Source organism: Amphiprion ocellaris, chromosome 1 (assembly GCF_022539595.1).
Source record: "Amphiprion ocellaris isolate individual 3 ecotype Okinawa chromosome 1, ASM2253959v1, whole genome shotgun sequence".
Classification (NCBI taxonomy): Eukaryota; Metazoa; Chordata; class Actinopteri; family Pomacentridae; genus Amphiprion; species Amphiprion ocellaris.
In genome coordinates, this window is record NC_072766.1 from 30,753,858 (window position 1) to 30,778,503 (window position 24,646).

Here is a 24,646-nt window from a genome sequence, read left to right on the forward strand (position 1 = left end):
TTACTTCTCTTATTAGACTATAGGAATGTCTTAGTACTACAAAAAATAAACAGTCTACACTACCCTTCAAAAGTTGGGGTCACTTAGAAATGTCCTTTTTTTTAAAAGAAAAGCAGTTTCAGTGAAGATAACAATAAATTAATCAGAAATACAGTCTACACATTGTCAGTGTAGTAAATGACTATTCTAGCTGGAAATTGCTGATTTTTAATAGAATATCTCCATAGGGGTACAGAGGAACATTTCCAGCAACCATCACTCCTGTGTTCTAATGCTACATTGTGTTAGCTAATGGTGTTGAAAGGCTCATTGATGATTAGAAAACCCTTGTACAATCATGTTAGCAGATGAATAAAGTTTTCATGGAAAACATGAAATTGTCTAGGTGACCCCAACCTTTTGAATAGTAGTGTATGTCACAGCTATTTTTTCCTAGTAATTAAATGTAAATCTGGTCTTATCATATGACATGGATGACTTAAAACAACATTAGCTGGAAGTGATTATGGAGAGATGGTGATGCACATTGGGTTTATGCCTTGGTGTTGTGTCAGAAACAAAATGTCCTATTGTGCATTTCAGGTGGAGCTGCCTGCCACCAAAAGGCCAGAAGACACAAAAATAAAAACTGTCATAATAATTATATTAGAGTTAATATAAATTTTAATAACAGCTTCAGCTTTCCCTTGGCATCCACAGCTGCATTATCTCTTCTTCTTCTATTAAAGAGAACAGTACCAGATTTGGGTCTGTGAGGGCAAATTCTGAGAAATCAAAGAATAGCTTGAACAAAGCAGGCAGTTTTTTTTCTTGGATCAGTACCATTATGTTTTATGTAGGAATCAGGTGGTGAGAACTATGACACAGCAACAATGTAAAATGCAGAAATATCAGTGATATCAATAACTTACAACACAGGCACCAAATAAATATTCATATCATTAGTAAAATATACAAAGTACTTCTTTCAGTTTACAGACAGTAGACTATCACATTGTAAGAAAGTCGTAAAAACAAACAGTGGAACGTGTCTCACACTCACTTCTCCTGTTTTTTTAACATGAATCTGACAAAAAAAAGTGCTTTGATCTGTAAAGTCCTCTCTTCAGTATCCATCATGTTTGTTAGCACTTCAGAATAGCAAAAAAGTTATATTCTGTTTGTCATCTCAGCTTTCGACAAATATAAAGCTATAACGTTGCTGTACATGCAAACTGTATTTACAAAAACATCTACTTTTCAAAGAAAAAAATATGTGCGAAGTTGATGGTAAAATGATAGCTTGTATAAAGTAGAACTTATTAAAAATAAGTTGGAAGTTTTTCAGCTATTGAAGTTAACACATTTGTTTAAAAGACAGTAGCATTCTGAAGAAGTCAGACATCAGTAAATAGATGATTATACAGCTGTGGAATGTGTAACAGTCAAAGTCTTAACAAAGTGGAAGATTTAAAATATGTGCCCCAACACTTGGGGTGGCCTTCGATTTTCCCTCCTATTTTTTTCTCTGTGCAGAGGCAAAAACTTCCACTAATCCAGGCAGGCAGGATCCAGTCATTTTTCCACATCCTCCATTGCAGTCAAGCTACAGTATGTGCTGAGTTCAGAGGTCCATGTTTAGAGGAGTCTTAAGACCATGAGGTTGGAAACTGCCTCTAAAAGTCTACAGAGTCATCTAGCTGTCGAACCTGGCCTTTCCTGGCACGATGTCTACGGCTCCGGCGTTCGCCACGGCGACCATGGTGATGTGTGTGATGGTGTGAGCCTGGACTGTCCCTCAGCCGCCTCACCATCTCATGGTCCTTGTTGCCCAGCACCCGGGGCAGGAAGAGTGAAGCCTTGTCTGTGCTTCGGGTCTTAAAGCCTCTCCGCGGCCGCCCTTTGCCATTAATGGAAATGTACCACTGACGCATGGCGCTGGCTCGACGCTTGCTGTTGCTGCCACCTCCTGGTGGCAGCGGCTGCTCTGTAGAGTGGTGACGGGATGCGTAGGTGTTGTACCCCAACTCATGGATCCGCTCCACAAACTCACATTCTTTGTTGAACACTTCCTGGGGAGATGAGGAGGAAGGATACAGTGAGCCACATTTGTCACCCAGCCAGTTTGCCTTTTGATCATAGGCGACACTGTGGAGCGCACTGACAGTGTCTTATCCTCCTCAAAAGCACTACCAGACTCCAGATCAACCATACAATAACAGAACTGGCTCCAGATACACATGTAACCTTACAGCAACTAAACATTACAATGTAAAACCAAATGTTTGTGCCTGGTCATACGTAAGGCCTCTGGACTGCTGTAACCCAGGGGCTGTATGTGCTGAGGAGGAGGTGATGAGATGAATCTGTACCCACCGAGGCATACAGCCGTCCTTTATCATTCATGGCCAGATATCTGCCAGAGAAAAGCCCTTTTATGGCCACAACACCCACATCCACTGCTGTGATTTCCATGATGCCTGCAGTACAAAGACACACATTACAGTTACAGGACAGTAGTAGTAGTGGATGTTTAATATAACATTTATTCTGACTGTAATGTCACTGTATTTTTCTCCATAGATGTATGAATCATTCCACCAATAATGCTGGGAAAGTGGACCTCAAACACAAAAATGTACATTTACACACAAAAAAAATGAATAAACTTCTTCAACATTGAGAATAAATGAATTTCCTTTTGCATTTGACACCTCTCAGTGCTCCTTCCAGCATGTTTATTAGACTTTTTAATCACTGCTTGATTAGTCAGTGGTCTATTCAGGGCTGTAGAAAGGCTCTAATGGTCGCTGATGAGATAAATACATCCGTTACGACAGCGCATTTGTTGTACTTTGGCTGATACTTCTAACAGAGATTAACCTGCATGTTAGCAGCTTTGTAGTGACAGAATTTCACACGCACAAGTCAACGGCTGCCACGGACGCGCCAATTGCTGAGTGACGGTAAAACTCTGGCAGATCCTGATTGATTAACCATGTCAGGATATTTTAAATAGTCCAGATTGAAACAAACACATAAATAAAACTACATAAAATAAACAGAACATCATCTTTAAGATCTAACTGAAAACGTGTATTTTTTGTTTAAGTATAAGTTGAAATTAACGTTCTAAATCCACATTTAACTTCCCATTTCTTAAACTATTTAAAAAAAAAATCACTAACATACTGATTATTTACTCATGAAGATCCCCCTGTCACATTAACATTGTGTTTGTGAGAGTTTAGCTCGTGTTGGTGGGGGTCACTATGCGTAAAATCATGAGAATACTCACTGAACGGGTTGTTTTCCTCCAGTGAACCATCTATTTTTCCGTTAGGATGGATCTGTAAGTGATATTTAGTAGCGCAGTAAAGTTTCCTGCGTCTCGGCGCTCCTCCGAGATGTTCATACACTCCTCCGCGGCCCCCGGCATCCCTCCGATGCCGGGGGTCGCAAGCCTGGCCCGGTGCGCAGCGGGCCTGGGGACAAACGGGATCCAACAGGCTCAGCAACACCAGCAGAGGAATCATCAGCATTGTGGCATGGCCGGAGAGCTACGATAGTGGCAAAAAAAAAAAAAAAGGAGAACTCCTGCCCGGCTCCCGGGGTCCCATTAAAGTGTCGGGGCCAAAGCGCTGGAGAGCCCCAGCCCTGCGTACATCCGAGCCCGACAGGCACCTCTGACAGCACAGCCGCCCCGAGGTGGGATCCTCCTCGCCTCTGTTACTGGAAAGCCCTCCTGTGGACCTGACTAAGAGCCTCTGCTCAGACTGAACGCAGATATAAAAGAAGCTTGTGGCGACAATAGGCTGAACTCCGACCAATTGATACAAAGGAAAGGGGGAGGCAAAAGGTATCAGCCCTGTGTGAAGTGAGAGACAGCGGCGTGGATAAAATTACATAGTGGCTGAGTGCGGAACAGCTCTCTCCTCTGAACTCCTCTTCTGAAATATCCTAAAAGAGCAATTAGACATCCCAAATTATACAGGAGGGCTGAGCCTGCGCCAGCCACCGCAGCAGGTGAGGAATAAGGCTGCTGTTTGGAGCCTACCTTCATCTGTTAAAAAACTAAACAAATCTATACTGAAAATGCAGCTTTTTCAGTTGAATTGTGATATTCTACACAACCACGGACCTTCCACTATTTTTTTCACTCTGAAGGATTTAATTTGGCCACTAAGACACAAGTTTACCTTCCAGATTAGCGAATTTTTAAACGCAGTGAGACGTTCGAAAAATGTTGAGCACTTTGTTTTTGGGTGGTCCACATCCACACTGCATACAGTAAACACATCCATCCCAGTTTAACAGGTGTTTGTCAAGCATAGGTACACAGTATAACCACCATGACAGGCTGAGCTCAATATCAAGTTTGTGTAATTTGTAATTTGCCTTGGATCTGAGCTCCTCGTCGGCAACACGTGATGCAGAGATCCAGAGATCTTCCAGAGGAGCGACTTCTTCCTCAGCACTTCAAAGTGTGCAGCCTTCTTTGTTCCTCAGCATTTCTACTGCTCCCGAGCTGCCATGCTGAGGGATGTTTCTGCAGCTCCACAGATGGATGTTGTGTCACGGGGCTCCCTCCATGTGCTGCTCACACCACACAGCTGTACTGCCTTATTCTTTATCCTTCACCCGAGCAGCAGATTGTCCCAGACTTTTCCCATCCTAATGTCCCGGCTCTGGCTAGGCAGCAGCCGGTGGGCGGAAGAGCAGCAGGCTAAATGACTACTGCCTAAATTGCTTCCATCTTGGTCGCATTATGGTTTGCATTCTGGTAATTAGCACCATCATCTACAAATCTCTCTGCCCTTTGGCGCTGCTCCACTGCTGCTATGAAGGCCTCTGCTGAGAATCCCCCAGAGAGTAGACGGTTAATTTGTCTTCCCCTCCCATACATCACCCAGCTAGCTGCCTCTGTCACTTTATTTACCCCAATGATCAGAAAAAGGCAGCTCGTTTAATTACAAATGTGTGCGCATTATACCTCGGAGACCCCTCACGAGTCAGACAACACACCAAAACATCAGCCAGGCCGTGTGTATCAGAGGTTGTTCTGGTGGCCATTTCTAAGTGAGACGCTCTTGATGTGGTTAAATGCTGGAAGAGGGTGGAACCTCAGATGTGGTGTGCTGTTTCTCTCAGAAACTATTTTAATTACGCTCCCCTCCACACCGCCCACAAAGCATCCCAGCAATAAGCAGGGCAAACGCTCTCAATTTGTGAAGCACACACGCACGCACGTACACATGCGCGGGCGCGCACACACACACACACACACACACACACACACACACACACACACACACACACACACACACACACAGCAATGAAACACCTAAGTCCAAGTTTCTGGCCTCTGGGTCCACATGCTTTTGAGCAGGACAGCAGATTTAATCCCATCTTTGACTTCAGCACTCTGTAACTCTCTGACTCAGTCACGGTGTACCTGACACAAAGTTTAGCTGAGCAAGACCACGTGGCTGAAATATGAAGTCATGTAAGACAAGAGGACTTCATATTGGACTTGATCTGAAACACAGCAGCAGAAAATGTAACTAAAGAGGTTGAGAATACTGGTGGAAAAAGAGAGACCTGCTCTGAAAGGAACCTGAGCACAGCCAGATCAGAAGACACCTGGAGATATGGAAACACAAATCAAAATGTTACTGGTCCTGTTCTCTCTCACCTTCACCCTCACCCCAACTGGTCGAGGCAGATGGCCACCCTCACTGAGCCTGGTTCTACTGGCGGTTTCTTCCTGGTAAAGAGGAGTTTTTTTCTTTCCACTGAGGTTCCAAAAGAACCATTTGATATGTTGGGTTTCTCTGTTTAAAATTTGTGACATCTTCACTTTACTATGTCAAGTGCTTTGAGATAACATATGTTGTCAGTTGGCGCTTTTTGAATACAAAAGAACTGTACTGAAGCAGTCCATGAAACTGTCCACCCCTGTCTGGTACTTCAACACAGCTGCACCCTGATGCACCCAACAACTGTAGAGTTATTTGGAGAACTTCTGTAGGTGTCAGGTCTCCAAAGTGTGAAAGAAAGACATGACAAAAAGTGACGTTCTACAACAATTCTACAATTTCATTTAGCAGACACTTTTATCCAAAGCAACGTACATCTGAGAGTAAATACAACACAAGCAAGGATCTAGTCAGGAGAAAACAACCAGGATAAGAGGCACAGTACAAGTTCAAGTGTGACATGACAATCCCTTTAGGTGCTCTTGTGCAGCTCACCAATGTGTCTGACAGTTGTGAAGGTGCGCATGCAGAGGACGATTGGTAAAGTAATCCATGATGTAGGGCACCAAAGGAGCGTCATCCTGTATGGCAGTCATCTTCCTCCTCAGCAAGGCTGAAAGGTTTTATTAGTGCTGTAAAGAAAGATGATTCTGACTGTACCCACTGCCCAACAAAGTCTTGCCCAGGGCATTCAGGACTGGTGTTTGAAAAGCCACGTAACTGTCACGCAACTGGAAGACCTGAACACTTTAGGGTTAGGGTCTGGAAATTATTTTAAATTTACAGTTTTACAAATTTACAATTTGCAGTTGATGTCTTCTCTGTATTTTTTACACTTTGCAAAGTTATCTGGTGGGCCATATGTTTGACACCCCTGAGTTAGAGTCAAGATGAGCAGTGATATGACGTTATGTTAAAATGGGTTACGAATGAATTAATCACTGCTTACAAAAATAATCAGCATGTAAGCCCCAAAGACAAACATAGGGAAATAATTCGACAATTCTATTTTGATCTCCTAGACCAACCAAAAGCCTTTATGTCTCCAGCTAAATGTCTGAACCAGTCATTTTATTAACATTAATCTTTTACATATCTTTTCTGCTGTCTTGGCCAGGCTTCCCTTGAAAAAGAGGTCATTGTATCTCAACGGGACCGACCTGGTTAAATAAAGGCTAAATAAATAATAATAGTAATAATAAAAACATAGTCCACTGACTGCCTAACAGGTTGCCTCCTGTGGTGATGATGATGACATCATGTGATCACAGTTCATGCTGAATATACTCAGATTCACTCAGATATTAAACACACACCAATAAACCGGCGGTAGTAAAATAAGATCCTCCCTGATCCAGTCAGACAGAGGACAACCTGGACCCAGTCTGACCCAGGTTTGCTCATGATGCTGTGTAATCAACTGGACCCTTGAAGATTTTCAAAGTGCTAATGTCAGAAAAAGGTCAAGGTTAGGATTAAGGTTAAAACACTGGAGTGCAACTTTAATGAATGTTGCAATTACATAACTGCTATTGGATTTCTGCACACTTATAAATAAAGGCAATTTTAACTGCAGCCCTAAAGAAAAAAAAGCACATTTGTGCTCAACCACAGAGTAAGAGGAGAGAGTTGGAGCAGCTGTTTGATGCCTCGGCTTGGGCACAGACTTCAGAACCTTCTCCAAATTGTTTGGCAGAGGCAAATCAACTGTGTTTGGGAGCTTTGTCCTGCTATCTACACAATACAAAGTTGACTAATTGGTCCTTCAATGTGGCCAGGGAGCCATTCGAGTTCACATTACACTGCACACTTGCATTCCTGACCACTTCCCCATGTGGCTATAGTGATCAGATCCCAGCACGTCCTCAGCGCATTTTGGATACATTCACACCTGTGTTTAGAAGACACAAGACAATAAGCCGTGCCTCTATTTAAGAGAAAAGCTTGGCCAGTTCTCAATTATTTACCCAACTAAAATATTTCCAACCCTTCCTTTTGCCATCACCCACTTGACAAATGAATCCAAACTTAGCCACGTGAAGTGCTCTGACACAAAACCCAAAAGCATACATTTTAACTTTCCCCTTTTCTGTCCTATAGCCATGAAAGAAAGCAAGAATTTCAGGGCTCCTTTTTTAATTGACCTCCCCAAAATCCCACCCCCCCACCTCAACCATCCCACAAAACCTCTCTTGGCACAAAAGGTTTTCTTTTTTTGCAATAATACAAAGGTTATTAGCCAGGACCCCCCCCCTCCCCTTTAGTGGAGGGAAAAGGAGGTACCAGTAATCCAGAGCAAATCAAAATGACCTTTGAACCCTTTCTGCTGTACTTTTTCTCATGGGCAGATTTCTTTGGTGAGGCGGTGATCAGAGGGCTGAACCCGGCCGCTGCCTCTCGTCTCCTGACAAATCGCTGCTGAGCCTCTTTTGTCCCCATGACTTTGATCTCACCTGCTTGTCAGGCGCTTCAGAAAGAAGTCTAGTACAGTTCCAGCACACAGCAAACAAATTGGCAACTATTTTATTCTACCTCCCTCTGTCTCCCTCTCTTTTATTTCAGCTCAACCCTGTTCAGTCTTTAATACGGGCATGTTGGTTTGCTTAGTGACCATTTCCAAAGCTTCCAAATAGAAGTAAAAGTCAAAGCTTAGAATAATTTACTTGGAAAATCTAATTTTTAAAAAAAGTCTTTGTCATTTGTTTGGTTTTAATTATATAAACTTGGGCACCTAGTAGAATGCGGCAAACAATAAAGCAATGGTGTAAAAAAAATGAGGTAGAAATTCTTCTGATTTAAATTTGCACCAGAGTTTAGATTTCAACTTTTCTTTCATGAGCAAAAAGGGGTTTGACTATGTGGCTGGATCTGGGTATCATGTTGACAGTTTCTTTGCACTGAGGTAAAAAGTAGAGAAATTAAAGCTCTTCTCTGTCTAACAGAGGCACAACACTGATTCCTCAGTTTGTCTGGAAACCTTTTTGGCAATAAACCCACATTATTTATTGGAAAGTGGAGTTACTGGATACCATTGTGTTTCCCACTCCTGCTAGACACAACTTAAAGAGGATAATGAGGAAAACTTTACATTGGCGGTATCAGTAAACATTTCACAATACAAAATTTTCATGCTAAACCTATGAAAAACATTTTTACTAACAGACTATTCTATTAGTGTTCCTGCATGATCTTCCAGCAACACAAGTTTATGGAATGTTAATGGCAAGGCACCTTGAAGCTTTTGGTTAATGAAAGGGTGGATACGGTTCAACGCTAAAAATGCTAAACCTGAAGCAGAAGACAGGGTCTTTTTGGCCTAAGTCTCACAAACTGTAGGATGTAAGACTATAGAACCCTGAAAACTACTTTTTAACTAGGTATTAAAAAGAGTTGGAAAAGAAGTCTGATACAGCAGGACATCATTTTAGTCAAAGAGATTCCAAGAGGGTGTACATACAATACCGTTCAAAAGTTTGGGGTCACTCAGGCAATTTCATGTTTTCCATGAAAACTCACACTTTTATTCATGTGCTACCCTAGTTGCAAAAGGGTTTTCTAATCATCAGTTAGCCTTTCACCATTATTAGCTAACACAATGTAGCATTAGAACATAGGAGTGATGGTAGCTGGAAATGAGCCTGTAGACCCCTATGTAGATATTCCATTAAATAATATTCCATTATTCCATTGTTGAAACAGTGGTCTTTGAGCTCTGTGCACAACCCAGAGTACATATTACTTTTTTTATAATGTGAAAATACTGCTCATTTTTTTTCTTATACATCTCTTAGAACATAATATTGTCGCATTTGGTTGGATAAGGTCAGAAATCTAATGATAGTCACCTGTTACTCATCACTGTGATTTTCAGTCACTAGCAGCCTCATGAACTGATCCTCTCCCATTCTGAATGTTCTGCCAAAAGCTACTCAGCACTGTACATAGCAACTAGTATAATCTGGGAAAACCCAATAAAGCCTGATTATAAAGACAGCTAGGTAGATGTGCTGTGTGAAACCAAGACCTCTGAGAATTCAACTTAGGATTACACTTAGTATTGAAAATAAAAACTGATTGTATATTAGAAAACTATTATGAAAGTGTTCTTATGATACTGAATGTAATTTTTAATGTGTAGATGAGGTTAGTGCTAATGATACACCTGTCAATAAATGTGGTAAAGGGAGGTGATGCAGAGGGACTTTTGAGTTTCACTTCTGACTCTAAGCTCTTATGTGGGCAGATCTTATAATCCTGTTTCCCCATTGGTCATTTGCTTTTGGAGTGACAGGTCAATAAACCAGAAATGCAACAAGTGGTGAGATTTATTCCCCAATGGCAACTTCTTTTATTTCTTGGAGCTAGCAATCATAATACGAGGTAAGACTAGTTTTTCATTGTCCTAGGTTTAAATAAGTCAAGTTGTTGTTTAAGTTCTGCATTTGACCTCTTTTACTTTTGCTTGAAATTCGGTTTTATTCACTTTCAATTTATTTGACATTTGTTTAGTCCCACAGATTATACAATATGCGCCACAAATCAATCAAGCAGAGTTTATTTGGGGCTTTACATTAAACATGTCTCCCTCACAATACAATCAGTCAGATCAGTCAATCACAAACCAGTTCTTTGACCTGATTCAGACCAGGATCAAACTTGGCTATGAAACACCTCCCATCAATCCAATTCAATGTTATTACATTATAATATTAAACATATATATTTTTTTTCATATAATATTATATATTTCATTTATAATAATTCACAACACAGTCTCAGCAGATTTCACGTAGTAAAGTTAAAAGAGAGAAATCCAACAAATCCAACAAGAAAAACACTCAGAGAGCGCAGTACTCCACCAAGACTGCTCAGTAGTATCATTTCCGATGGATGAAATCTTTGTCCTTGTGTCATTTCTCACCTTCCCTGAAAATTTCATCCAAATCCGTTCGTCCATTTTTGAGTAATGTTGCTAACAGACAAACAGACAGACAAACGTATGCCGACACATAACTCCGCTGCATTCTTTGGCTGAAATTATTTCCATTTACACAAGAAGAAACCTTGGCAGAGGCAGGTTCAGGGAGCTCACCCGGTTGAGGTAAAAGATAGCATCGCTTTGGCAGTTATAATATGGTGAATGAAATAAACATTATGATGTTGTCACTGCGAGAATGTTACCTTGCAGACTTTAGCATTTATCTCCAAGCACTACTGTAACTAAATACAGCATCACAGAGCTTCTAGCATGATTGTACTGTAAACTTTCAGTAGTCGTCACCATCGTTCTACAGATGTTGTTCACACATGGCTGAAATTGGATCAAAATGCAGCCCAACATCCTTAATACGGTGAATTCTACACCTACATTGACATGTTTTTCCTTACACAGAGGTGTACAGATTGAATGCATGCTAACTCCAGCTTATCTTGGATGTTTTTGGTCAGAGCTCCTCTGAGGTCACGCATCAGAGCCAGATAGCTGCAGCTTTCACACTGTAGCAGGTTACCTTAAAAAAACTGAAATGGCAATGCATTTTATGTGTGTGATGTTAGAGTAAACACTCCGGCATATTTGAATAACAGTATTTAAACAGGCTACAGGCATGAATGCTTCTGTCCTGTGCTTTTGGCTCATCAAAGTCAAAGGATTGTCTTCACGAGGATATAGTGGAGAAAGACAAACAGCAGGGTTTGTCTAAGTCTCCCATGTACTCATTGTAGTATAAATTGTTTCTCATGCACATGAATGCCAAATGAACTGAAAGATGCCCAGGGGGCTGAGGAAGCTTCACAAACAGTTTTTCCTCTTTAAAAAGAAACTGTATATTCTATCAGAAGGTGGATGAAAAATAACAACCTCTGTAATGTTTTTGTCCCTTTCTCTTTCTTACATGCTTTCTCTTCTTCGCTGCTCTCTCATTCTCGCACTGTCACTCTTTGTCTCTCATTCACTCGCTCTCCCACTGTAACCAGATAGGTCTGTGCTATACTCCTACAGCTCTTTGATTGTTACCTGCAGGTTTCAGATGCCTGCAGAGCGGCTGCACCTTCCAACAGGCAAATGATTGTGGAAGGATGAAACTCTAGAGGCCATCAATGGCTGTGACAGCCACACACACACACACACACACACACACACACACACACACACACACACACATACACGGCAACACACAAACACAAGTAGAGAAGTACGTACCACTCTTCACACGTAAGGAAAAAAAAATCAAAAACTACTAACATACAAGCAACACACATCTACACACACACACACACACACACACACACACACACACACACACACACACACACACACACACACACACGAGACGTACGCATTGTGAGTGTGTGTGTGTGTAAGTACTGCAGGTAGGACGCCACGGTTTAAATAACAATTCATCTGAGGCAGGCTGTTTCTGTTTTTCCCCAGAAACAACTAATTATTAGTTAATAATTTGTTACTACATTAGTTATCAATCTAAACTACAGCTACCACTCCCTTGCACATCCAAATCAGTATCAGCTGCAATCATGATAAGGAAAAATTAATATCATTGAAAAACATTCATATCAACTCTGAATTCAATTATTGAGTTTTTTACAATTGGTCCTACATTTTTCTCGATACTGAATGACTTTAATAAAAAAAATTCTTTATACAGTTCTATTCATTGATATGCTCAGCACAAAAGGTCATGTCACGTGAGATAAACAATTTTCAACTGCAGTAAAAATGATGCTACTCCTTTACTGCTACTTTGTGTTAAATTACAGTGTTCGTTAGTGAAATAAAGTTTGCCTTATAAGGTTATGTTTTGTCCTTCTTTTTCCTCCCTTACCTTCTTCCTGCACAAATCTTCAAGTGAGTCTATTCATCAGTGGCATTCAGGGATGTTGGTTTGTGTATTGAAATGTTTTAGTTTTTAGTTGTAGAGCAGAAGGATATAGATTGCTGTCTTTGTAATTGATTTGAGTGTAAATTTGATGTACATGTAAAACAGTTCTTAAAACAGTAAGTAAATATGTGCAAAACAAACACCAGTTTGAGTTTGAGTGAGAAAATGCTGCATGAAGTTTGGAATATGTGGCCACAAAAAAAAAAGAAAACATTTTGTGTTCCGTTCTTCACAGTTTAGTCCACAATGACTGTTGACTTTGTTGTGTTGAAGCATGTTTAACTCTTAGATGCATAAAAAGTAGGTTGTAAATACATTCATGTTGCTCCAAATACTACTCAAGCAAAAAAATTATTCTTTTTACAGGTATTCCTTTTAATAAATGGGATTCTCTTTCGTGTCAGTAGTAAATGCTGCTTTGAGAAAAATCACGCAGAATACAATTCTAGTATAATTGTGTGAAGATGAAACCTTAAATTTTCGGGAAATTTTCGGTGTTGCAGCAGCAAATACAAAAAATAGTGCAAGAAAAGAAAAAGAGCAGCACACAACGCACACAGTGCACAGATATAGGCATTTTCTCCTTCTAGAAGAAATATAAATGTTTACAGGAAAATTTCTGTGAAATTGCACAGTGTTATTATATACATTTTTATTGCACAGTTAGTGGGTGAGCTGAGCTGCTGGGAGCAGGTTGATTGTAAAGTCTGACTGCAGCAGGAAGGAAGGACCTGCGGTATCTCTCCTTCAAACACCGCAGGTGAAGCAGTCTGTCACTGAAGGAGCTGCCCAGTGATGTAACTGTTTCCTGCAGAGAGTGGGAGGTGTCCTCCATGATAGACAACAGTTTTGTCATCATCCTCCTGTCTGCCATATATGTGCATATGTGCAGGAGGCAGATCACTGCATTATCAACCCCGATGCCGGGCTGGTAGGCAAACTGCAGCAGGTCCCTTATCATCAGTCACTGAACCTAATAAGTTACATGTTAATAATAATAAATTGTATTTTCTGCAGTATACTAGTTACAATACTACATTTCATTCCTGTTCAGACCTGATATAATGCCAACACACAGCCTGCATCTGTAGATTCCTCAGTGAGTGTGTGATGGACAGCTGGATGCTCCGTCCAGCTGACAATGATGAAGGAGCTGTCACAAGGAGTTCATTTGAAACTCAATGTTGTTTCATTTCCTCATGCACTCCTGAACTCTTGACCAACCCTGGCTGCTCCACAGGGGGCGCTGCTTGAAAAAGCTGCAGGCCGAATGAGCCAAAGATGGATTATGTTGTTCTATCAGAGTTCTTGCTGCTGCAAGTAATTCTAAATGGGTTAACTCTCACATAGTTTTGTTTGTAAATCAAATGTGTGCAATGGGTGGCAGTAGAACTGATTCACTGAAAGAGTAATGATGTGATCATATTTTTTCCGCTTGCTTTACTTGAGAGCTCAGCTGTCAGAGTGACTCTGCTATCACTTAAATCCTTTCAGACATGCTCTCATTTCCATAAATGACTGTGTTAGCGTGATGTCTGAATTAACACCTTGGTAATTTGTCTTTAAACATTGTGATGGCAATCTTATAAGATCAGACCTGGTAACATTTCCATATCACTTTCAACAAGGCACAAGTCTGAAATGTATGCCATCGCCTTAAACTGACAGACGAGCACAAGTGACAATACTTTAAGTTGTGTCCAGTGATTTGAGACTTATTCCACATTTTAGCACCAATACTGGTCCAAAAGTATCACACAGAGCAGAAGACAGAGTTTGCTGCCAAAATCACAAAACAACCGTCTGAATCATTTTGCTCTACAATTTCACATCTATAATATCTAGTGTAAGCAAAAATGTCCATAAAAGGAAACCTTTATTGCAATGAAGACAGAGCTCAGATTAATGAGACTCACCAATAATAAATGTTTTCTGGCTTTTGACAAAACATTAACAGGAGCTGAGGTTTTGTGTGTCGCATCTAGCTGTTTGTAGGACTCTGTCCTTGTCTTTGATAACGCTTACAATTAGGGCTGCTGAGGGTCATCTGAACTGTTTTTTTTTTTTATTTTTAGGTATTTCACTATAGATTTTAACATGATGCACTCGGCTCTTCTCCCCCCTCTCTCTGCCATGGTTATACACCACCATTGCTTGCCACTAACTTTGTGTCTTTTCTCTCCTGTAGTTTGTGTTTTGTTCTCTCTACAGGTGTGTCTGAATGTGGCGCTACATGTAATACATTTGCTCTATATGAGTCTGTTTCAGCAAACCTGCGAGCACAGTGAAAGACTTCTGTCTTAAAAAACTTGACAAAGGCAGGTCTTTGGGCAGACATGCTGCAGCTATGTCTCAGGCTTTTCTCTTCTGTCTAAGCTGCCAATGCATCTTTTTATACCTGCAGTTAGGTACTGACCGTTCCCCATGACAATTTTTTTTTTTTAGTTTGTTTCAGAAAGTTCTGACACTTAAAATTTTTGATACCTCTTCAAAGTAACTTTAAATAATCATTTTAAGAGCAATTTAGTGTGAAAGGTGTCTCTGGTAGATGAACCTACAGAGAGTTATAAGCTGTATTTATAGAGATTTAGTGTCTTTCAGCTCATTGTTAAGCTGCCTACCTCAGCTGTACTGTGCTGGGGGCTGGTGGGGTAGAATAGGGGAGAACAGGTTCAGGAGGAAGTACATAAGGGAGTTCCAGGCCGATGGAGGTTGAGGGGGATTCAAAGAAGCTGGGCGGAGAGGAAGAAACAATGAGTCTGCAGAGAGGAGGGATCCAGCGTAGAAGAGCAAGAACTAATGGCAGATACGGTTGGAGCAGTCGGGGGTTTTCTATTTGCTAGAGGGAACCTGTTGATAGCTGCATGATGTTTTTTGATTTGGATTGTTTGCACTGTGCACATAAACTTTATTTAGTTAAATCAGCTGAGAACAAATGCTATCCATATATCAGTGAAATAGAAATATAGATTATCTGTGTCAAAATGGGATGCAGTGAATTTTATTTCAAATGCTGCATTTGTTTTTGCTATGTATACATTTCAACTGTACTTTGTACAGTTACATCCAAATGCACTTTCTATTGACATAATGAATCTGCACATATGCTTACATACAACTGTAGCTTGCATGTAAGTTTTCCACTATTAGAAGCCACAACATTTCTGTGTTAAGCAATGTGCATATCCAGAAGGTCAGTTACACTCCTCCTTTTACAATGATCTTACAATACCAAGTAAGTTTGAATAACAACATTAAGCTATGTCACTGTTTTCACAGAATGTATTTGTACACACACACACACACACACACACACACACACACACACACACACACACACACACACACACACACACACACACACACACATATAACTTGATGTGTGTCAACTCCATCAGACACACTAAGAAGCATACAATTTTAATTCCTCCAGTCCAACAACAATCTAAACTTCTGAATTATGTTGTAATAGGGTTTAGTTACTCTGATGTGTACTAAAATACATCATGTAAACTTAAGTTGTGATTTCACACTATTCTGAAAAGTCAGATTTCTAAATAACTTAATTTTCAAACTCAGTTTTTAACTTTAATACTATGAAAACAATTTCTTCAATAATTAAGACATAAGAGGATATAGATCAGATGGTCCTTTGTTACATGAACAACATAAACTGAAGAAACAATCAACATTTTCTTTCAAAAATTAACAAAACCTACATCTGACGATGTTGACGAAGAACTGACGGAGTTGACAGAAACTGAATATAGCCAAATATTTATAAACAAGTTTCAGTATAATTCAATGAAAATAAGAAATGTTGCATTTTCCTGAAATTAGAATTTGTGTTCTATATATACATAGAAGTGGTTCCATCTACAGAGGCTGCCATCCAATGTAATATTCAGTTTCACAACCACATGCTGTGAAAATCTATGCAATGACTTTTTAAAAAATTAAATATATAAATGTTGGGAAAGTGACACAATAATAAGTAGACCAAAGCCTGAATGTGCTCTATAAGTTAGAAGTGTAGGTTATACAGTATGGTTGAATAATGTAATTCATGCTATATACAGTCATGGAAAAAATTATTAGACCACTTGTTTTCTTCAATTTTTTGTTCATTTTAATGCCTGGTACAACTAAACGTACATTTGTTTGGACAAACATAATGATAACCACAAAAATGGCTCAAAAGAGTTTAATTTCAGAGCTGATATCAGACATTTTCCATGGTTCTCTAGATAATAACCAAAATCACTTAAGTTCTTCCATCAATAGCTTTGGCATTGTACTGCCAAAAACAGTGCTTTTAGGATTCCATGTTTTCATTTCTGTCTGTTTTAGTCACATGATACACACAGGAGTTAGTACTTGATTGTGCAACCATTGTTTCTGATGACTGCAGTCATGCGTCTTGTCATGCTCTCCACTGGCTTCTGACATTGTTCTGCTGTCACAGCAACCTATTCCTGATGTACAACCTGGTTCATTCGTCCTGTTCCACCCAAACTGAAACAACCCCAGATCATCACTGAGCCACCCCCATGTTTTACTGTAGGGACAGTAAGACAGTCTGGTTTGTAGCTTCTCCAGGCTTCCTCCTAACCAGTAAGTTGGCTGGACTGGGCATCAACTGAAAATTGGATTCATCACTGAAGAGAACCTTAGTCCAATCATCAACAGTCCAATCCTTGAGATTCCCAGCAAAGAGTAACTGGGCTTTCCTCTGCCTTTCATTGATGAAGGGCTTCTTCTGTGCCCTGTGTAACTTCAGACCAGCTTCAAGAAGTCGGTTTCAAACTGTCCTTGCCAAACAAGTCACATTTCTCCACAGTGTGCACTCATTTTGAAGGTCCCTGGAGGTCTGAGGATGATTCCTGACATAGGAACAGATGAATGCACAGTCATCTGGTGGGTAGAAAGACGTTTCCTGCCATGGCCAGCAAGCAGTTTGGTAGTACCATGCTAGGCTTGTTTTTCTTGGTGTAATGAACCGCTGTTTTGGAGATTTCAGTTTTTTCGCTACATATCTCTCACTCATGCCAATTTCCAGCGGTGCCAAGATGGCTGCCTTTGTGGCTTCACATAATTCTTTTGTTTTCTGCATTATGTGAGAGCTGACAACTTCTGAGTTGTGCTACGGCTTGAATGTAAGCAGGGAACTCTAGGCCTTTGCATGTGCAGTGCTACTTATGACATGAAATGTCCTCTTATATACCCTGGGAATACAATGAAGCTTAAGCATGTCAAATAGGACATAAAGTATTACCATATTTTCTGGACTATAAAGCCTCTACTTTTTTCAGATGCTTTGAACCCTGCAGCTTAAACAATGATGCAGCTAATATATAGATTTTTACAGGCTAACGAGCTTCATGCCGCCAGTACTTTAATCTACAATGTAGAAATATAATAAAATGTAAAATAATACAAAAAAATAAAAAGCAGTTCACATGTCAACAATGTTCTCAGGATGTGGGTGCTGAAACTGGACATTAAGAGACCCAGTTGCTTTTGTCCACTGATAAGCCTAATACAGAGTTTAGGCTTATATATATCTATATATACATATATATATATATGTGTGTGTGTGTGTGTGTGTGTGTGTGTGTGTGTGTGTGTGTGTGTGTGTGTGTGTGTGTGTGTGTTGTTGTTGTTTTTTTGAAAGAGAAATTTCTACTTTGACATTTTGAACATCCATCCATCCATCCATCCATCCATCTATCCGGGCTCAGGTTGCAGACGCAGCAGACAACGCAGGTCATTCCAGACATAAATGTCCTTCCCCTCAATAACGCTTCCCAGTTCTTCCTGGGGGATCCCAAGGCCAGACGATATACCATAATCCCTCCAGTGGGTTCTGGGTCTACACCTGGCTCTCCTCCAGGGCCATGCAGAGACTTTTGGAGGGGCAGGTGCTCAAAGTTAAAAGGGGGCACATGGAGCATGAATTTGAAACACCATACAGAAACATACCTTACAACATAACTGACTGAATTGTAGCAACCTATATTCACCAAAACTGTAACATGGAGGCAGTGGTACAGTGGTTAAGTCTCTGGACTACTGATCAGAGGGTCAGTGGTTCAAGCCCTGATGTGGCCACCACTGGACCCTTCAATAATGCTAATAAGTTATTATTATTTTGAAGTTGAATTTAGATCACCATTAGACACTGGACTGTTTAACTGTGGCTACTCTTCCTGGAGTCCTTGCTTTTAAATTTCATACCTTTTCCAGACATATACTGTATAGCCACGGATTTGCTCCATGGTGCTGATTCATTATCTGCCCTTTATTATTCATAGTGCTAATAATAAAGTTTAAAAAATAAATAAATAAATAAATAAATGACTCACTCATAAGGGAGCTTATTGTTAGGGCTGCTATCCTGAGCAGAGCAAGTAGAGAGGGTGTCTGCCTCCTAAACCCAAGCTGGGAGCTGATTCCACAACAGAGGAGCTGATAACTGAAAGCTTTGCCACCCATTCTTTGCCTCCCAGAGTTTTACTTTTGGAAACTCTGGGAACCACAAGTAAACCAGCAGTCTGAGAGTGAAGTGCTCTGTTAGGATGACATTGTACAATAAAGTCTTTAAGATGGAGCTTGATCATTAAGAGTTTTATATGTTAGAAGCAGGATTTTAAACTCTCTCCTTGATTTTACAGAGAGCCAATGAAGAGAAGCTAATATTGGAGAAATATGATCTCTGTTACTGGTCCCTGTCAGAACAGTGGCTGTAGCATTTCGTAAGAGCTGGAGGTTTTTAAGAGAATTATTAGGGCATCCTGATAATAAGGAATTACAATAGTCCAGCCTAGAAGTTATAAATGCATGGACTAGCTTCTCAGCATCACTCTGAGACAAGGTTTTTCTTATTTTGCCGATATTATGTAGATGAAAGAAGGCTGCTCTACAAACTTATTTTATATGTATGTTGAACAACATATCCTGATCAAAAATAACTCCAAGGTCCTTTACAGCAGAACTGGAGGCGAAGGCAATGCCATCTAGAGTAACTATCTAGTTAGACAGTGTGTTTCTGAGGTTTTTAAGGCAATGCAATACAACCTCAATTTTGTCTGAATTTAAATGAAGAAAGTTACCGTTCATCCAGGCTTTTATGTCCTTCAGACATGCCTGGAGTTTGACTAACTGATTGGTTTCATTTGGCTTTATAGATAAATATAACTGAGTGTCATCTGCATAACAAAGGAAATTTATGCAGTGCTTCCTAATAATACTGCCTAAGGGGAGCATGTACAAAGAAAATAATATTGGTCCTAATACAGAACCCTGTGGAACTCCATAACTAACTGTGGTGTGGGTGGAAGAATCACCATTAACATGAGCAAACTGGAATCTGTCTGATAAATATGATTTAAACCAATTTAGTGCAGATCCTTTAATCCCAATAACATGTTCCAGTCTTTGTAATAAGATGCTGTGATCAACTGTATCAAATGCAGCACTGAGATCCAGCAGAACAAGAATAGAAACTAGTCCACTGTCTGAAGCTATTAGAAGATCATTGATGACCTTCACCAGTGCTGTCTCTGTACTATGATACAGTCTAAATCCTGACTGAAACTCTTTCAACAAACCATTCTATGCAGATAATCACGTAATTAGCTTGCAACAACTTTTTCTAGAATTTTAGAAATTTAAAGGGAGGCTGGACATGGGGCTGTAGTTGGCTAAAACACCTGGAACTAGAGTAAGCTTTTTGAGAAGTGGTGTTATTGTAGCAACTTTAAAAGTGTTACGCAGCCTGTTAGTAAGGAGAAGTTGATCATATTGCAGTGTTAACTAAAGGGAAGATATCCTTGAGCAATCGAGTGGGGATGGAGTCAAACAGACACACTGCTGATTCAGAAGAATGTACTATCAACATGAGCTCAGAGAGATTCACAGCAGAGAAGTAGTCCAAGTATAAATCTGGGTCTATGGATGCTTCCAGAGCTGCTGCACCTAAAAATATATTGAAGATTTCCTGTCTAATACTCAAAACTTTATTTGTGAAAAAGTCATGAAATCTTCTCTACAGAGGGCTAAAGGAACAGAAGCCTCCACAGAGCTGCGACTCTGTCAGCCCTGCTTGTTTTCCTCTATTAAATATGAAAAATAAGCAGTTCTTGTCTGACAAGTCACTTTTTTATATGTGATAAAACTGTCTTTCCAGATTAGATGAAATTCTGCTGAATTTGTAGAGTGCCATTCCATTTCCAGTCTTCTTGAATTCTGCTTTAAGATGCACAGTTGTTCATTATACTATGGAGCTATTTTATTGTCATTTATTGCCTTTTTTAGAAAAAACAAGTAGATAAGTAATCTATAAAGCATTTATATATGCTGTATTAACCTTGAAAATAAAGTCATAGAAGTAGAAAGAAGTAGTAGAAAGGCACTCCCTGTTTCACAGAACCTCAAACTACTCCCACTTTAACTGAACATAGATGACCAATGCTGCTGAGCTATTGGGAGCTGCATCTCAAAATATTCAATTTGGTGAGATGACACTTTGGCAAAACCAACTTCTTGTACATGATAAGCTACTTGTGAGTCGCTGGGACTTCATGAAACATGTAACTGAACAGAGTGGACAAAAACATCCAGCAAAAACTTTTCAACTGTGGTTCAGACACAGGGTGGCAGTGGGATCTCTGCTGGAGGTGAAGAAGGTGGAAAACCGCAGTTTTTGATCTGGCTGTGTGAGTTCAAATGTGAGTGTAGTTCTTTCAGGCACACTGAAGTGCAGGACCTGACAATGTGTGTGTGTTCTGGGTGAATATGGTACGAGATGATCACAGAGATTTGTCAGCAGACAGAAGCCATACTCATGTTAATGAGGTCTACATGTACGGTGCAGCATGGTGGGCTGTCTAATGAAAAGCAGACCAGTGTGTGTGTGTGTGTGTGTGTGTGTGTGTGTGTGTGCTCAGTGAGCTGCATACCTCAGTGAGGAGGTGTGACACTATAATGCTTCTTATTCCCTAATAAACACAAGGCTCTTCCTGTTTCCAGGCTTCGTACCAACAGGGAGCTTTGAGGAGGAGCTGCTGTCATGTTTCTCTGATCATTTAAAGATTATTAGTGTGAGTCAGTCCATTTCCGGTGTTTACAATACAAATTCACAGTTAATATCTATGAGAATCTTTTAGAAAAAGGTGGGTGCACTTCCTTGATTATTCCTCTCTTTGGTCTGCTCAGCGTTAACACATACATTGCAGCCTACCTGATCTGCACTATAGGAGTCAGGTCCCAGTAGCAACAGTGTGGTGAAAGCCAGTGAGTGAAGTCATTATTCATCCAATTTTCCCTCCAATTTGATTTTTTAGTATTGCTGGAAAAATCCCTAGAATCACTAAAAAAAATCTTCCAAGTAGCATTTGGTTTACTTTAGTGACATGCCTGCATGACTTGTTTGATCAGCCATCCAAACTACTAAGCTTATACCCCTGACATGAGCAGGACTGTAAAATGCATAAACTTTCTTTAAACAGAAGGAAGAAATAACTCCACTGTTTCCTACAAATGGAGAATAGTGGACTCTTTTCTTCTTGTGTTGCTGTTGCTCCCTACTTCCTTTTCAAAGATGAACATGTCAACACTTAAAATCCTTATAGAATCTTATGAAGTCAATTTTTTTTCAATTCAATTTTATTTATATAGCGCCAATTACAGTCAAATTGTCTCGAGAAGTTTTACAGAACCCATATGCCTGACCCCCAGAGCAAGCCAAAAGGCGACAGTGGCAAGGAAAACACCCTTTTAACAGGGAAAAAAGCCTTGAGCAGAACCCGGCTCTTTATGTGGAGGGACCCATCTGCCTGCTGGCGGGGCGGGTTGAGAGGGACAGAAGAGGTAGAGAGGTAGAGATAGAGGGGTAGAGGTGGAGGTGGAGGGATAGAGGCAGAGGGGTAGAGGTAGAGAGGTGGGGGGGGGGCAAGGACCATAAAACACACAGTTTGAATACATGCATGATAAGACACATGATACATGCAAAGTACAACTGACATGGAAACTAATTATAGTTTACTGCTATGATGTACAGCTCTGGCATTAAATATACTACATATATAGCTGGTGGTAAATTCAAAGATATGTAGATGAGCAAATCAAGTATATTAAGAGCAATGCAGAGTAGATTGGTGGAAATGGGCAGCTGGAAGCAGTGGGCTGGAGGAAGGTCAGCAGCAGGATCCCACAGATGGAGGTTAGGCCAGTTGGTGGGATAACAACCATACATCTGAAGCATCCAGCTCTGGGACCAGGGACACTCAGAGAAAGGACATAGGGAGAAACAGAGTGAGTGTAATGCAATAATGGTATATATAGTAAATACATAGGTAGTTAGAGAAGGGCTCAGTGCATCAAGAGAGGTTCCCCAGCAGCCTAGGCCTATAGCAGCATAACTAGGGGAAAACTAAAGGACGTCAAGAGGGGAAGTCAATTGTGCAAATGAAAACACCAGCTCTGAAAACACCAACTATAAGCTTTGTCAAAAAGGAAGGTTTTAAGCCTGGTTTTAAAAATAGAGAGGGCGTCTGCCTCCTGAACCCAAACTGGGAGCTGGTTCCACAGGAGAGGCGCCTGATAACTGAAGGCTCTGCAGTCTGAGAACGAAGAGTTCTGCTAGGATAATATGATACTATCAGGTCTTTAAGATATGATGGAGATTAGTTGTTAAGAGCTTTATATGTCAGAAGAAGGATTTTGAATTCTATTCTAGATTTACCAGGAAGCCAATGAAGAGAAACCAGTATAGGAGAAATATGAGCTCTCTTTCTAACTCCCATCAGTACTCTGGCTGTAGCGTTTTGGATCAGCTGTAGATGTTTCAGAGAGCTATTGGGACAACCTGATAATAAGGAATTACAGTAGTCAAGCCTAGAAGTAACAAATGCATGGACTAGTTTTTCTGCATCACTCTGAGACAGGATGTTCCTGATTTTCACAATATTTCTCAGGTGGAAAAAGGAAGTCCTACAGATCTGTTTTATTATTTCAAGACATCAGGTCTGTGCTGGGCTGTGAAGTTGGTCTTTTGCCATGGTGATCGTATTCAGAATGTCAGCAATGGCCGGAGGGCAAAACAAAATTTGTAACATTAACAACAAGGAAAGCACTCAGGGAATGCAATACCCCACCAAGGCTGCTCAATCGTTGTGTCATTTCCAACGGATGAAATCTTTAATAAAACATTACCTTGCGGTTAGCCCAAGTATGTGTTATGCATGTCTACATGTACGGATACTGAATTGCGTGACCTAAATATGGAGCGGGCAGTGGGAATTCATGGGACTCCGAAACACCCCCACAATTTAATCACTTGTTCCTTGTATGATTTCTGAATTGATAAGTCCCGATAAGTTTGCAGTGGTCGATTTGTGGTAATCATGTGATCATCAGCAGGCAGCTGACGTAGTGTTCACTTGTAGTCATAGTTACATTGACACCGTGCCACTATCTCGCAATACAGAAATCTTTAACAAATCCATGGATTCAGACTATAAGCTGCAAAACTTCATCCAAATCCGTTAATCAGTTTTTGAGTAATGTTGCTTACAGACAGACAAACAGACGGACAAACATACAGCGATCATCACATTATTTCACCGCGTTCCTTGGCGGAGCAATAAAGTATAATAAGATTTGAAAAGAAATGAGTACATCTTTTTCATTTCAATAGTAAAACTGTGATATGATAGAATAGTGAGCATGGTTTGCTGAGCAGTATTTTAAATCAAGGCAACAAGTTGTAGTCTGGCTAAGAGTCACCATGTCTTTTGATTTCTTAGTAAGTGCCACATTCACCAGATTACTGAAGAAATGTGCACATTTCATATCTGAGGCAGTTTACAGTATGAGGTTTGGTGGTGAGAGAGCAAGAAAGAAACAGCAGTGTGGAAAAAAAAATATGAAAAACAACAAGTAAGCCTGCACTCTGACAGTAGTCTGTATCACTAGATGTAAGTATGTGGGTATAAGCCTGCCATTTGC

The 24,646-nt window shown here is 40.3% G+C and overlaps 1 protein-coding gene across 2 annotated transcripts; it reads right to left on the reverse strand.

The window, feature by feature from the left end:
* Positions 1 to 919: 919 nt before the first annotated feature.
* Positions 920 to 4,725, reverse strand: fgf3 (fibroblast growth factor 3). 2 transcript variants are annotated; one of them, XM_055011632.1, is made up of 3 exons: positions 3,278 to 4,725; positions 2,356 to 2,459; positions 920 to 2,047 (listed from the first exon to the last, which is right to left on the reverse strand). In XM_055011632.1, exons 1-3 carry the CDS (start codon positions 3,519 to 3,521, stop codon positions 1,787 to 1,789), a joined length of 609 nt encoding a protein of 202 aa, XP_054867607.1. In that variant the 5' UTR covers positions 3,522 to 4,725; the 3' UTR covers positions 920 to 1,786. The 2 variants fall into 2 exon arrangements, with proteins under 2 accessions (XP_054867607.1, XP_023137602.2); XM_023281834.3 differs by having other exon boundaries at positions 920 to 2,051; positions 3,278 to 4,675.
* Positions 4,726 to 24,646: the final 19,921 nt, after the last annotated feature.